Raw genomic sequence first — 15,407 nt, forward strand, 5'->3', positions numbered from 1 at the left:
AAACTCCCAACCTTATTATTAAAAAAATAAGTAAACAAACACAAAACCAGATTGGTATTTTCTAACAAGGTAATATGGTAACTACTTTTGCATAAAAAAATATCCCATACATTGAGTGTCCATTTTTTATATAATACAACAAAAAGCCCCACCTTTTGCCTGATTCTATTTCTATCTAGTATAATTTTTTATAAATTATGTAGTATAAGCTTTGGTTCCATAAAAAATATTAAAATTTATTGAAACAGTTTGTTACAACTTAATTTAACCTTAAAATCCGAAACAATTATACATTGAGAAAGGATTGTATGAAACAGTGACGCTACGTCATTTGTACCCCTTTCCAATAGTTTTATGCCACATCAGTACTCTTATCCTGAATTTCAGGATTTTATCATGAAAAAAATCAAATCCAAATTAAAATACTAAAATTTAGGATAAAATCCTAAAATTCAGGATAAAAATACTGATGTGGCATAAAACTATCGGAAAAGGGATATAGATGACATGGCGTCATTGTTTCATACAATCCTTTCTCTTATACATTAACAATAAATCCTATATTAACATAACGTCAAAATAAATATAAATAATTCTTAATATTTACTGTCATAGTCATCATAAGACATTAAAATTAGAGTTGAGTCTAGATTTTTTTATTTTTTATTTATTTTTAAACTATTCACCATAATTTATTATGATTACTAAGCTTTTCATATTATTTTGGATTTTGAAATTTTTATTTTATTTTGATAAAATAAATTTTATTTTATTATTTTTGAATATTATTAGATAAAATTTTAAAATATTTTTTATATACATTTCTAAAGAAAGTAAAATTTTAATTAATAAAATCAATCAATAAGTTTTGGACATATAGTATTTTTAAATTAATTTAATTAATTTAAATATAAAATATATATTTATATCATAAAATTAAAATTAATTATAAATTAAATAACAAAAATTCAACTCGATTAGTGGGCTAAATTAGTCATATATGCCAAAAGAAGTTATTCATTGACCAAATAAGTAGGTTTTTTGAAAATTTAAGGAAATAGGCCGTTTTTGGAGAGAGTGTGTGAAAATTTATCTTTTTGGGTGAGTTTTTTGCATAGCTGGCAGGAAAACGCGACTAGTTGAAAACGTTTTTGAAAAATTCCAAAGAAAATGTGTCCAGCTCAATGAGTTTTCCCTATCATGTCAATAGAAAGCTTTCCTGCCAACTATGCAAAAAGTTCACCAGTTGGACAACCTTTCCTGCCAACTACGTAGAAAATTCGTTTAGTTGAACGAACTTTCACACATTCTCTCTAAAATCGATCTATTTCTCTAAATATTTTAAAAAAATCGACCTATATAACCAATTAACAAAATTTTCCAACATATTTAACTAATTTATCCTTGTTAGTGTAATTGTCTTCTTTTATTTGTGAACCAAAACTGTTGAAATAACATCATATCAATTTTCGTTTTCAGTTTTAAAAAGAACAATATTGTAAATGCGAGGTGCCAGTTTTCGAAATTCTGGTGGCGCAAGTAAGCAGTTATTGGACCCGCTTCACCTCATCGCTCTTACCAACTTTTGGTGTTGAAAGGAGGGGCATCATCCCCCTCTGATCTTTGATGTCTAAGAATTGCTATTTGAGTTTATCTAGACATTCTTTTGGTTGAGAGGACCCCATTGCCCATCCCTCCTACCCTGTCCATATCTCGCTTTCTCTACTCCACTTCTACGAACCCCGAGGGACCTTTCCTATTCCTCCATGGACGCCGCCCCCCCCGCGCCCTCTCTTCTTTTCTTTTATCAATATATGTTGAAATTAGTATCATCATATTTTTATTGTTTTAGATATTTGATTAGAGGGACAGAATCTTAATTGTTTTAAAAACACTAGTAAAAAAATTAATAAGTTGGGCATCTAAGAAAGCATTATTATAGCTAACCCTCTTACTTCCATGATGTTAATAAAACTTTACAAATTCTCTTAATTGAGTTAATATCATAATAATATATTTTTATTAAATAATTATTAATATTGTTGTGACTACGTTTTAATATTTTTGTATATATTCTTTAAATAAAAGAAGTAAAAATAATATATTGAAACATTAAATATATCTAGGATAACCATCAATCATTATTGAGTAATTTTTAAAAAAATACATAAAATATTTTCTTTTACCACACATTATGGGTGTGGCATAAAAATTTAATATAGATAATTATTTATATATATTAATAATTAAATTATTTAATTTTATAAACAAAATTAAAAATATCATTATTAAAAATAATTAAATTGATTTATTAAAAATATTAATGGTATATACTTAGATTAATTACTTTCATATTCCCCAACTTGTCATATCTTAATATTTCTCACACGAAAAAAAGGTATAAAGAAGAGAAGCAGACGCCCCCAAGTATCAAGCCGCCGGAATGAAATCAATCGTCGGTGAATCATATTTATGTTACCATCATTATTAATATGGGAATAAATAAGATACGACGGTTTTAGTTCAATACTTTATAAAAAAAATTTTAAATCAAATTATATTTTACATAAGAATATAATACTGTAGCTTTTTATTCATGATGTAAAGGTTTCAGTATCGACCGATTTGACATACCATGAAATCAGGCCAAGAACCTTTCTTTATCTTTAATAATTTCTCGAATCTAATTGTGATCTCTTTCACATTTTCCTTGTTCTTGGGCTAAATAAATAAAAATATAGATTCCGGCAAAAATAAAATAAGAAAGAAAAATGTCAAAACCTAGTAGTAATAATTAAACGAAAAGGCAATTATAAGATAATCAGGATTTCCTTTCATTATCAATTTATAAACAAATATTATAATTACTAATTTATGTATTAGTGCATGAATGGGTAAAGATGAAAATATCCCGGTTTCCACACGTTTGGATTATGCTTTTTTTAACCTAATAATATAAAATAATTTATTAATTATAAAAATAGGATAGGTAAAAGATTAATTATCGATATAGGTAAATGTAACTATGCTCGCTGGTGTCGCTTGACACACCGGTGGCACCACTCCCACTTTCCCCTAATCATTCGACCATCATTAGTATAAAAAAAGAAAGAAATTTTTTAATCATCACACGTGTTAGCGGCATTCATAATATTTTTAATATTAGTTTAATTGTTAAATTAACAATGTAGTTTATTGGTTAGATGGTTAAATATTAGTGTTTTGGTCCTTGAGCCTTGGGTTCAAATTTTCTTCTAGTTACATTTATATTTTTTATTTCATGTTGTGTCAATTTTTTATTTAATAAATATATTGTTTTTAATTTTTATTTAATACCTCTTTTATTTATAAAATAAAATAATAAATATGTAATTATTTATTATTAAAATAAAATAAAACTCGAAAATAATATATTTATTAATTATAAATAAAAAGATTGAAACAACATAATATAAAAATACATATTAAAATGTTTATAAGAAGAATTGAACTTGAGAATTAAGAAGAAGTCATAATTATCTGACCATCTAATCAAAAAAGCAATGTGCTAAAAACATTAATTAAAAATATAAAAAAAAAACTTGAAACATAAAATAAAAAATACAAACGTGAGTAGGAGTAGGGGTGTGCAAATTTCGGGTAAAACCGAATTAATTCAGTTGGGGTTGGTTAATAATTTTTTGGAAGTTCGGTTAACGGTTAATTCGGTTCGAAATCGGTTCGTTAACCGAATTAACCAAATTTAATAAATAATGTTATAATATATAAGTATTCGATCGGTTCGGTTAATTTTTTAGAAATATAAATTAATCGGTCGGTTAAGTTGGTTAATTTTTTATATGTTTTACACTTGTTTTAACCAACAATAAAAATATATATAAATTTCGATTAATTCGGTTAACCAACAGAATTAATCGAAAAAGTTCAGTTCGGTTAATTTTTTTTGAAAAAATATTAGTTCGATTAACAGTTAAGGGGTTAAAATGGTCAGTTAATTCGGTTAATGGTAGTTCAGGTCGGTTAACAGATTGAACACCCCTAAGTAGGAGAGAAATCAAACCTGAGACTCAAAGACAAAAATATTAACATTTAACCATTTGATCAAAAATATAAATTATTAATTTGTCAACTAAAAAAATATTAAAAATATTATCGGTGTCATCTAACATAGTGGCATCACAAAAGAATTCATTTAAAAAAAAATAATGATGATTGAATGATTGAGAAAAAAGTGAGGATAGTGTCGTCGATGTGTCAGGCGATACCGGCGGACATTGTTACATTTATTTTTTTCGATAATTAATTTTTAATTATTCTATTTTAATAATTATTTATTTTATATTATTAGAGAAAAAAAAGCTTTTTGGTTATCTCAACCAATCAAATATGGAGGTTAAAAATACCTGAAAAAAAAAAGAAAAAAAAAAGCTAGAATGCTCTCATCAAGTTGTCTACACTTGTGTGGTGAATGTATCGGAGTTTGTTGGATAATAATGTTTTTTTTTCTTTTTTCTCCTTAATTATGGGGAATAACATCAATCATTTCAAGGTAAAACAAAAGTAAGCTGCGCATGCCGTAAAAGAAAAGAAATGAAGCAGGACGGCAAAGAATAAAATTATTGAAAATTTGTAGGAAATTTACGTACTTTAATTTGTCTTTTGATGATCGAACGTCGTGTCGTTGTTTGGCGATATCAAAACACATAAGCATATATGCGCAAAAAACACAAAAGTAAAGCTCTTTCACTTCACAAATGTCATGCTTGCTTCTTCATTTTAAACAAGAAACTATATACCGACAAAGCTTCTAATTCTCTACGCTATGTTTTTTATTGTAAGAAAAAAACACACTATTTCCAAGCTTCCAGAGATATTTTCATTTAATGTATAAAATAAATATTTAATTTAATAGATTAAGGGTGAGTTTGGATGAGCGGTGCGTTTATCTGCGGTTAGTGTAAAAACATAGGTGGCGATGAGATTAGATACTGTAGCGTGAGATAAAAAATAAACTAAACGCATCAAGACCAAGACTCAATCGCCTATCCAAACCAACCCTAAGTTAGACATTATTTAACAAAAATATCGTTCATATATAGTGTTGTCTGTCTCTACAAAGGCTTAAAACCTAATTTACTAAAAATTATTACGAATAAAACTTTAAGATAAATGTTAAGAGCGAAAGAGAGAATTTAGCTGAAGAAGCAATACTTAGAATAGAAATTTTCAAGCAATACGTCTAGTTTTTTTTTCTTCTTGGGGAAAAAAACAAATAAAAGGCAAACAATTGGAAGACTGAAGAGGCATCCGTAACATTTGTCGTGTTATATAAGATATGGATGTTAATTGATGAATTAGCTTCCCACGTAGGACCTCTAAATTCATGCGACGTCCAATCGTCAAATTCCTTAAACCTCTCTTATTTGCTTAATTGCTGGATCTCCACTTACTGCTCACTAACACAACCATCATCCCTTTTGAAAATAACATGCAATGCAATGCAAACAGTACTTATTTAATTCCCTATGTCTACCTACGTCATATTTAATATACACCACCACCCTTTCCAACCAAATCTAATTACCGTCCCACTGCCAACACCCAGCGCCATGATAATTCCTAAAACAAATTGTCATGAGTGGGTATAATTAATAACAAATCGATATGACCAAATTCAATGTCCATTGTTTAAATTACGACTGAATTTATGGACTATATATATACATGCTCAATATTAAAATCATACATCAATGCCAAAGTAAAATCACGCATCCATAAATTTTATAGAAGTAATTTCTTTATTGATTTAATTAATAAACTATAATGAATCACAAGAAAAAGAGAGCAAATATAACACATAAATTTTATCTGAAAATTTTTTCGGAAAAAAATCACAAGCAAAGGAAATAAGAGGAATATAGACTATGTTTATTTATAAGTTTATAAAACTATATTCTAATCAAAGTCAAATAGAAGTAATATAATAAGGTTAAAACACCTTATTGATTTATTTATACGGATTCTACTTATACAGTCTCTCAAATTCTCATATCTTGCCACTTACATTTTATTTTAACAGTAATTTAAGTCACGCAACTTTAACAGGTACTATGCTTGATTAATGACATCTAATCTATTTAATTAAAAAATAGAGTCAGCTAAATATTGATACCAAAAAAGAGGAAAAAAGTATATCTGATATGTATATGCGTCAAGCACCATTATATTGGTGTTGGATCAAGTTCTAGATTCCATGAACTTACATTTTCGTGCCCTACTAGTTTCTGTGTTCCACTGCCATCAGATATCAAATTATAATATCCATGTTTTGTAATGAATATTGTCGCAAATAATTTTCCTCACTACTATATATTATCCTTCATTCTTTTTATCTTCATTATGTCTGGGCCTAAAATTTAGGTTGTTTTCTTCACTTGGAATTATCTCCCACACGCACACACATACATATATAAATAATATCATCTTAGTTTCCAATTGGTTCCCCATATGCCATAACAGTGGTAGATTTTCAGTGCATGAATGGTTAGATGTTCATAGAGAATTCTCGAATTCCAGAGACATTCCTTTAGGTGCTTGGTGCACATGCCATGTTTTATCAACTCGATGATGGCTAATGAAACGTGGATCCCATTAGATTCCCTTTGGCCTTTTCTGTATTGCCTTCCCAACAAGTTTATATACTATACAACAACATAAAAATACACTACATGTTATTTGCTTCGAGTCAGTGCCAAAAGGTTGTATGGCTTTACCTTATTCTTTCACTTACTAAAGTTAAATAACCTAAATTCACTTCATCACATTCGAGAAAACCTATTTATGGATAAAGTTATTCATTCAAGCTCAAAGTTTTATCCAAAATATTAAAAAATTTAAACAAAAGGGTAAGACCTAAAATATATGTTTGGACAAAAAAGGAAGTACTATTTAAAAATAAGTCGAGCTTGAATTTTAACATTCAAGACCTGAACTCAGCCTAGCCCATTTTGTACTTTTATAATATGTTTTATTTTATCAGATATTATGTAATTTATATCACATAAAAAGTATACGTACATATATAATAACACAATATTATGTAAACATTAAAATAATTATATAAAATAGAAATCTCATTTCAATTATATTATATATTAGAATTTATACATGCATTGAATCACTCATCCAAAATGAAATTAAATGAATTTACTTTTAAAATTTTGAATAATATCATATCTTCATCTGGATCACTCATCACATCAAATATTAATCTTATATATTATATCACAATTCATTAAATCTAAAAATAATATTTTTAAAAATAAAGATATATATTTTTTAATCTTTTACATGAATTGAACTAAAAACATTTTAATTTCTAACAACTCAACCTTACTATTACAACCAAAGCTCCATTTGTTTTTTATATTAATGTTTTATAAATATATTCTTTTACGTAAGATTTTCACTCACATAAAGTGTGCCATTATATGATTAATTTGGTCCAAGTAATACTAAACACAGACAACGGTGGTTATCTTACAAATTAAAGCGCATAAAAAATATAAGAGGATTAGTTTTGAAAATGAATACAAACACGCATCAAGAACTGCTTGGTTTATGGATGATCAAACTTCAAATAAGGCATCTCTTTAGGCAAATGGATGGGGATGATGACAATAGTGATTTTAACGTAAAAGACGAAAGAGAATTCCAGATGCTACAACAATATTAAAGAAAAGAAAAGAAAAGAAAGTTGTGTTTGATGCAAATCGAAAGAACCCACCACTGAGTTCAAATAAAAGAGGCCTTTGTGGTAGTGGTTGACGTTTTTTTTTTTTTTTTTATCCCAGTTCATACTGGTACTATGCATGTTACAAGAAAGCATCCATTCAATAATGAAATGATCAGGATCCATCAGAATCATATGCTTTTCCTCTTTTAACAGTGTTCATAAGGTTTTGGGAGTAAGGTGGTGCTTATCCATGGTGGATATATATGGCCATCACTTTCCATGTTGTGGCATGCATTTACTTCACGTTATCATATATAGTTTTATATATAGATGATATGTTCCCTCCCTGAGACAACGACCCATCTGATTATTCCCTGGTCTTTGTTTCTTTCACTTTTTTTTGGGTTATGTTTAGTCCTTTTCGGATGCAAATCAAAGCTTGAATGCGCTTAAACTAGACTTTAGTTCCTTCATTAATGTTAACTCGTCTTACAACAGAGAATAAGAGAGCAGCTGCCGTGTTGTGTTTTGTTTTGTTTTTGTAACATTGACCATCGTTCAAGCTATCAAACTGTAAATAATAATGGCATTACGGAAGGAAAATCTGAATAATGACTGCAACCACCCCGTCGATGTTTTTTAACATCGCAACTATTAGTAGAACGCATCACTTGAAAGCTTCTCTATTTTCTACCATTAAATTATCAATTCATGATAAAACTAAATAAATTATTAAAAATTCATAAAAATTTAAAAAATATTAAAAAAAATAGAGAAAAAAGCGGTTCAATTATCAGTTTAGTAAATTTTTAACCCAATTCACTTAATTTGTACCGATTCGCGAGTTAATTAATCCAACTTTTTATTTTCGGACTAATACAAGATTGATTTTTTATTCAACCGGTCCAACGATTGATTTGATACTATAAACAATGCTAAAATATGTTATAATTAAAAAGGATACCCAAAAACTCCTATAGTAATGAACATTAAAACCTATTATTGAAATTAATAAAATTTAAAGTAAAGGTATTCCTGCAACGGGTCAAGTAAAGTTTATGTATGGTACCAATGTCATACTTGCTCAAGTTCTATATAGACTTCAAATTTTGATTAAACCACTCGTATTTATAATGACTAACCTAAATTTATTTAGTTCAATCCATAATATTTTTAATATTCAATAATTATATATTTATTTTACTACCATCATAAATATTTTATTAGATTTCTAAGAACAAACAATTTAATGAGTATATTTAATTTTCATATGATATAAATTACATAATACATAAAATATAAAAAAGAAATTATATTATAAATTTAAAAATAGGTTGGAACGAGCTTAAATTTTAATATTAAAACTTCAATTTAGTCCATATTTTAAAGAAGTTTAATTTTTATCCAAACTTATTTTTAAAACCAATAATTTTATTCAAATATTTCAAAATATCAGACAAACTTCCGAGTTAGGATAAATAAATAACAGCCTCGAGCAAGTCCACTCTAACAAAATATATATTAGATGTAATGTAAAATACACTACTCATATATGGTTTTAAGAATGCTACTTATCCCTTAGATTTGATAATAAAAAATATTGAAATTAAGTAAATTTTAAATAAAAATAATAATTATATCCCTGTTACAATTTATCTATTTTATTTTTATTTTTTATTTATTTCAATTTTAATTACAAAATAAAATTTTAATTACATGTTTAAGTGCTAAAAAATTAAATATATTTGATTTTTCATAAAAATAATATTTGACTTCAATTAAAATTTTATATTTTAAATTTATATTTAACGAATCTTGAGATGAATTCATTAAATTGTTTTTATATAAAATTCATTAATTACCATTATTTAGAAAATTTTAATGGAAAAATGTTATAATGTATTAAAATTCATCTAAATGGTAACATTATAGTTAAATTAAATTAATTAATATATACTTGGATAAAATTTATTAAAACAGAAACATAAAATAAAAGAGAGGATACAAAATATAATTGTCATTTATAAAAGTTAAAAAAATTTATAGTCAATGAGTACTTAGCTTAATAACAAGATTGAGGTCCAAAGAATTTTAATATCTTAAGTTCGAGTTTTACTCTATGTAAAATATGTATAGTCTTTATTTTTCTAGTTTATGTAACATGATTTCAGTCGTATCATGTTTTATAATAATTAATTTTGATTATAGTTATTCAAATGTATTTTTGTAATTACAATTATGATGGTACGTGTAATTTTAAAAAAAATACATTATAAGAAGAGGGCTAAGTCTTTCCAATAAAATTATCAATGGAGTTAAGTTTACGCCATAAACTCAAAAATTTTGATGCTTCCTTATATTACATTAGGTTAAGAAACGGTCACTTGCCCACCACACCAATCTCGTTCTTTGAATTTAATTTCCGTTCTTTAGATTAAAATACAAGTTTAATACTATTTATATTTTTTATTTGGTCATAATTAAAGGCTATTCACTGTCAGTAACTATGATTAATATCTTTATCGTGAATATTTTCCGAAAAGGTAAATGAGAATCGAAACTTTGATCACATACTAAAAAACTATTGTCTGGGCTTTATTGACCAACTTTCATGTTCGTCACTTGCTAGGCGTTGGCCTCGCCTCACGGGCTCATACTACGTACACATTGACTCGGGCGAATCTCTACCTTTAGCAAACTGGGCTCAAGTTTTTGAGCGTTAATGAAGCCGATTAAAGTGGGTTCTGCCTATAATCTGCACTATAGATTTTCAATTATCGAAGGTCCAAATCTTTGCATTCATATCGAAACACATAACTACAGTGAGTTGATAGTTTTGGACACGGCCCGCAGTTAAAAAATCACACCATTAACGTCAACCACATATGACCCTCGCTTGAGTTATATCATGTACATAATAAATGAATAAATCCTGAATTTAAGATAAATTTATCTTAGGTTATGTTGAGTGTATTATTCGTTCAAACAATTATACTTCTTTTTTTTTTTAATTTTTAAAAGTTAATTCAGTTTCCATTTATTTTTCAAATTAAATTTATAGATAACATAATAAATTTTTTGTTCATACGATTATTGTTTCAGCATCCCTCCCTCCTAAACTCATATCCCTAAATCCTTTCAACATTTAATATCCAAATCTCAACTCAAGCACTGCTTATCCAAACAAAAACAAAAACAAACTCAAATCCCTAATTCAGCCAAACTCTTTCTTTCTTTTATTATTATTATTATTCAATCATGGCAAATGCAAACTTTCATTTGGTTGGTCAAAATTTGATGGCTATCTTCTCAACCAGTGATGAATGGATCTATAGATCTTCTTTAAACTTCAGCTTGCATAGTAGATTTAAACGTATTTTCCATGGAGAATGATATCGGTTCTACATTTGCATAAGATTGAGGGTCAGTTCTTCATTGCTTTTGAAAAGTATTTTTGAAAAGTGTTATGGAAAAGTACTTTTGACAAGTATTTTTGAGAAGTGCTTTAAAAAAATTTAAGTGTTTGATATTGTTGTCAAAAAGTGCTTTTGAAAAGTAAAATGTCTATTTTAGACATGATATTATAAAGTAACAAATATGTATTTAAATAATGTTCAAATTAGTTAATATTATGATATTTTAGTAAAAATATAAAAAAATAATTTATTATAACTTATTATTAATATTTTAATATATAATATTAATTTTAAATATTTCTAAATAATTAATATTAATTATTTATTAAATTTAATTAGAATATATAAACTATATTTAAATATTTAAATATAATAATTAAATATTTGTAATTAGATATTGACACAATTATATTATTTTAAAAATATTTTTATTTTTAATTAATGCTTTTAACACATTTGTAAAAATCATATTAAATAACCAAGAAAGAGAACACAAAATAATAGCATCAAACACATTTTAAGTCAAAAGTAAGGTTAAAAGGTAAAATAATAGCCAAAAGTGCTTTTTGGATGAAAAAACTAAAATTTACTGTTTTTTTCATCTCTAAAAAAGCTCATCCCAAAAGTTAAAAAAGTTGTCCCAATGATATATATTCTTCATTGCTTTTAAGAAAAAAATATTTTTTTTTAGAAAAAGTTCATCCCAAAAGCAACGGAGAACACATCCTGAATGGTTTGATGAAGATGAAGGAGAGAGATTGTGGGTGAGGAAAGAGAGAATAAAAAAATAATTTAATTTAAATTTAATATATTAATTTCATGCTTTGATTGGCTCTACATGTTGACTTTTGTTTTTTTTAGTTGTTGATTCAAATGATTCATCCAATTGATAGAAATAAAATTAATAGATGATACAAAGGTAAAAGATTAAGTTAATTAAAAGTGAAATAATGTTTAAAATTAGGCATAGTCGTTCTTTAATCTATAAATAATAAGATAATACATTTCAATATATTCAATTCATATATTTTATATTAATAATAATATTTATGTCAATTAAATTAAGACTTAATCAAATTTAAATTTTCATTGCTAAATATTTTAGAAGTGGAAATTAAAATTAAGCAGTAATTGTTATATACATAAAATATAAAATGGGGAAATGATTGAGAAGGAGATAGTAGAAGCAGAAAAAGAATAAAGGCAGTTATAATAAAACTTTAAACTTTCTAAGTCAACTTTTAAGTAATAAAATAGGAGTAGTAGAATAGAATATACTTCACATAATATAATATAATATGCCCCATTCCTAGAGTAAAAGTGAAATTCCCCCTTGGTCAGCCTTAGCCTTGCATGACTTATGATCTCGAGGCACTAGCACCATCATCATCATCGTCGTTGATCAGTATGTGATCACCCAGTCACCATCAACATGATAATCCATGACTTAGAAAATGTCAAGAATCTCGAGGATTGAACGGTTGCAGAGGGGACAACGCCCTCGATTCAACCACAGTTCCCTTGAACACATCCTGCAAAAAGTGTGTCCACATGGGATAAACGCCGCACCTTTCTTCCTCCCCATGCACACGCAGCACATTGAATCATTCCCAATCTGCGCGCCACCTTTCCCCTCCTCTTCTTCCTCCTCCAACAGCCTCATCAACGACACCCTAATCGGAGTCCCAGGCGCTCTAATCCCCACGTCACCTCCCTCCCGTGCCGGCAATGCCCGAAAATGTCTCTCCGCTGCTAAAGCCTCCGCCAGATTCATGCCCGACGAAACGGGAGCCCGGTTAATGCAACCTAGATCCGGGTTGTGACCTGGGTCTACTCGTCCTTCAGCTCCAACAACACCGTTGTCCGTGACGCTCATTTCCGTTGACCCAAAACCCCATGCGGTCCCACAACAACCCATGACTTTAAATCCTAGCCGTTCCTTGAAACTCCTCCATCTCCTCCTTTCCCTATCTACACCGTCCATTTGTTCTCTAAGAAATCTCAGGATTGTTCTTGCTTCCCTCTCCCGCTGCAATGATTCCTGCAACAACGCACTGAGTTGACTCATATTTTTTTTTAGTAATTAACACGAATACGGCAAATGCAAAGAAAACCCAGAAAACAACTAGGAAGCCAACAAAGAAGAATATAAAAAGAATAAGGTGTTTTAAGCAAAGGGAAAAAAGAGTGTGAAGATTGTTAAGAAGGAGGCATACGTACAGCATGGAAGTCCCGTGAGCTTATTACTCGAAAAACAAACAATTAAGAGAATCCCACCTCTGGCATTGACTCACACTGCTGAAAATGACAGAATTAAACAAAATGGGTACTACATAAAACTGGTTCCCCAGAGTTTGTACTTTAGAGCTTACCGCTCCTCCCTCATTGCCAACGGTATGAAGCTTTCCAAATTTCCGTTAGGAACACGGAGATGGGGCAAGAAAGAAAGAAAGAAAGAAAGAAAGAAATGAGGAGTGGGAAGTGAGGAGGGTTGCTTATGGGGGGAATGGCTTTTGTTGGAGTTGGTGGGTGTTTAGTTTTGGAATTTGATTAGTTTCTAATTGGTTGGGTTTAATTATTCAGATTGGACTAATTTTGGTTTTTGTCGTTCGCCGGCCAAAAAACCAAGTCAAAGGGTTGCTGCAACCGACGTCTCCGTTTGCCAAGTGTTTCATTTTGCATGAAAATTCCTTTTCTGCTATCCTTTTCGTTTGTTAGCTTTTTGAAACAAACAAAACCTTCTTATTCTAAATATTTAAGTTTTGGATAACTTGGATTTAATTATAAAATTAATTAGATATACAACATGGGAATAAATTAAGTTGAAATCTTGAATAAATAAATAAACATTGCTTCTGCATGCATTTTTATCAAGTAAAGCTAATTTCCCTGAGTTTGTGCAATGCATGGAAGTGATACTCCTTCCACTCTCAGACAATTATATATTTATATTAAAACGAAATAGTCCAAATTAACTCTCTCTGTCTCTCTATATACAGATAATAAACAATCAGGCTATCAGTTTCCAATGAGGTGGAGCTCATATGAGCTGCAAAACCTCTTCTTCCGGGTGTGAGAGATTGATGAATTTTTAAAAGAGAACTGAAAATAATAAGTCTTGCCCCCATGCAATAGTCCAAATCTCTACAGGTCAAGTCAAATAAAAAACAAAGAATGATTGGTGCATCAAGTCTGCAATGCATTATTTATCCATCGACATGGAAGCCACCGAAGACCAAACACAAAGACATCTCTGTTTATCTCTCGCCAATATTCCTCCTTCCTACCTCACCATATGGCCCACAATTGCAATTTTCAAACCCTCACGCTGCGAGTAGTATAATCCCATGCCACGAAAATTTGAGATTTCACCATATAAATATACATTTGTAAACATCTAAATTTATATTTGCGAGTAGGCAGAGCTGGAGAAGGAAGAAGGGTGTCTAGAGTCTTTAGACAAGTTTTGCTACTACTCGGGTCACAAAGGTCTTCATGGGTTGGAAAAGCCTGATTTCAAAAAAAATTTTGTCCGAGTGAAAACACCTAAATGATCCATTTAACAGTTTTAAAATAATAAAATATTTTTATTCAAATTTAAATTTAAATTGAATTACAAAAATATATAAATATCAATATAATTGATAAATTTTTGGAATAATGAAGTAGGTTGGGCCGATCCAAGGTTTAAAAAACTAAACCAAATCCAACTCACAGGCTGCACAACCCATAAACCCCTCTTGTAACAAAATAAATTTCAAAAAAACACATTTTCTTCTCTATGAATACTGATCCTAACTTGAGCTCATTAGCTAGCTAATTTATGGCCTTTGATTGGAGAAAATATCAGTTGGTCCATAAGCAACGAGCTAAAAACCAAAATTTGGAGCGATACATGAATTGAAACCTTTGAATGATCATCAAACTGATGGATAAAGGGGAGAGGAGAACCTTCGTGTTAATGAATACCATGGTTGCTAGCATTGAGGATTGGAATTCGAGGATAAATTGAATCATTTTGCTGTTCTTGCAATAGCGGGAAATCAACCCACCAAGTGAGAATGTAGGCCTAGTTATTTGTACCTGGCGTTGATCTGAGTAATGGACGTTTTTCAACAACTGATGCTTATAAATTTTTAACCAAGAATCTGGGAGCAGCCTAATAAGTTATGGCAACTAATATGGGGGAGTAAAAGTCCACATCGTGTTAAGCAATTTATGTGGCTAGTGCTTAAAGGTAAGCTTCTCGCAAATGT

General features: G+C 29.0%; 1 protein-coding gene across 2 annotated transcripts; it reads right to left on the reverse strand.

Moving 5' to 3' along the window:
• Positions 1-12,329: 12,329 nt before the first annotated feature.
• LOC108452406 (uncharacterized) lies at positions 12,330-13,861 on the reverse strand. 2 transcript variants are annotated; one of them, XM_053028926.1, is made up of 3 exons: positions 13,524-13,861; positions 13,368-13,449; positions 12,330-13,192 (listed from the first exon to the last, which is right to left on the reverse strand). In XM_053028926.1, exons 2-3 carry the CDS (start codon positions 13,374-13,376, stop codon positions 12,599-12,601), a joined length of 603 nt encoding a protein of 200 aa, XP_052884886.1. In that variant the 5' UTR covers positions 13,377-13,449; positions 13,524-13,861; the 3' UTR covers positions 12,330-12,598. The 2 variants fall into 2 exon arrangements, with proteins under 2 accessions (XP_052884886.1, XP_017605677.1); XM_017750188.2 differs by having other exon boundaries at positions 13,372-13,861.
• Positions 13,862-15,407: the final 1,546 nt, after the last annotated feature.

This window comes from Gossypium arboreum, chromosome 5 (genome assembly GCF_025698485.1).
Source record: "Gossypium arboreum isolate Shixiya-1 chromosome 5, ASM2569848v2, whole genome shotgun sequence".
NCBI lineage: Eukaryota > Viridiplantae > Streptophyta > Magnoliopsida > Malvales > Malvaceae > Gossypium > Gossypium arboreum.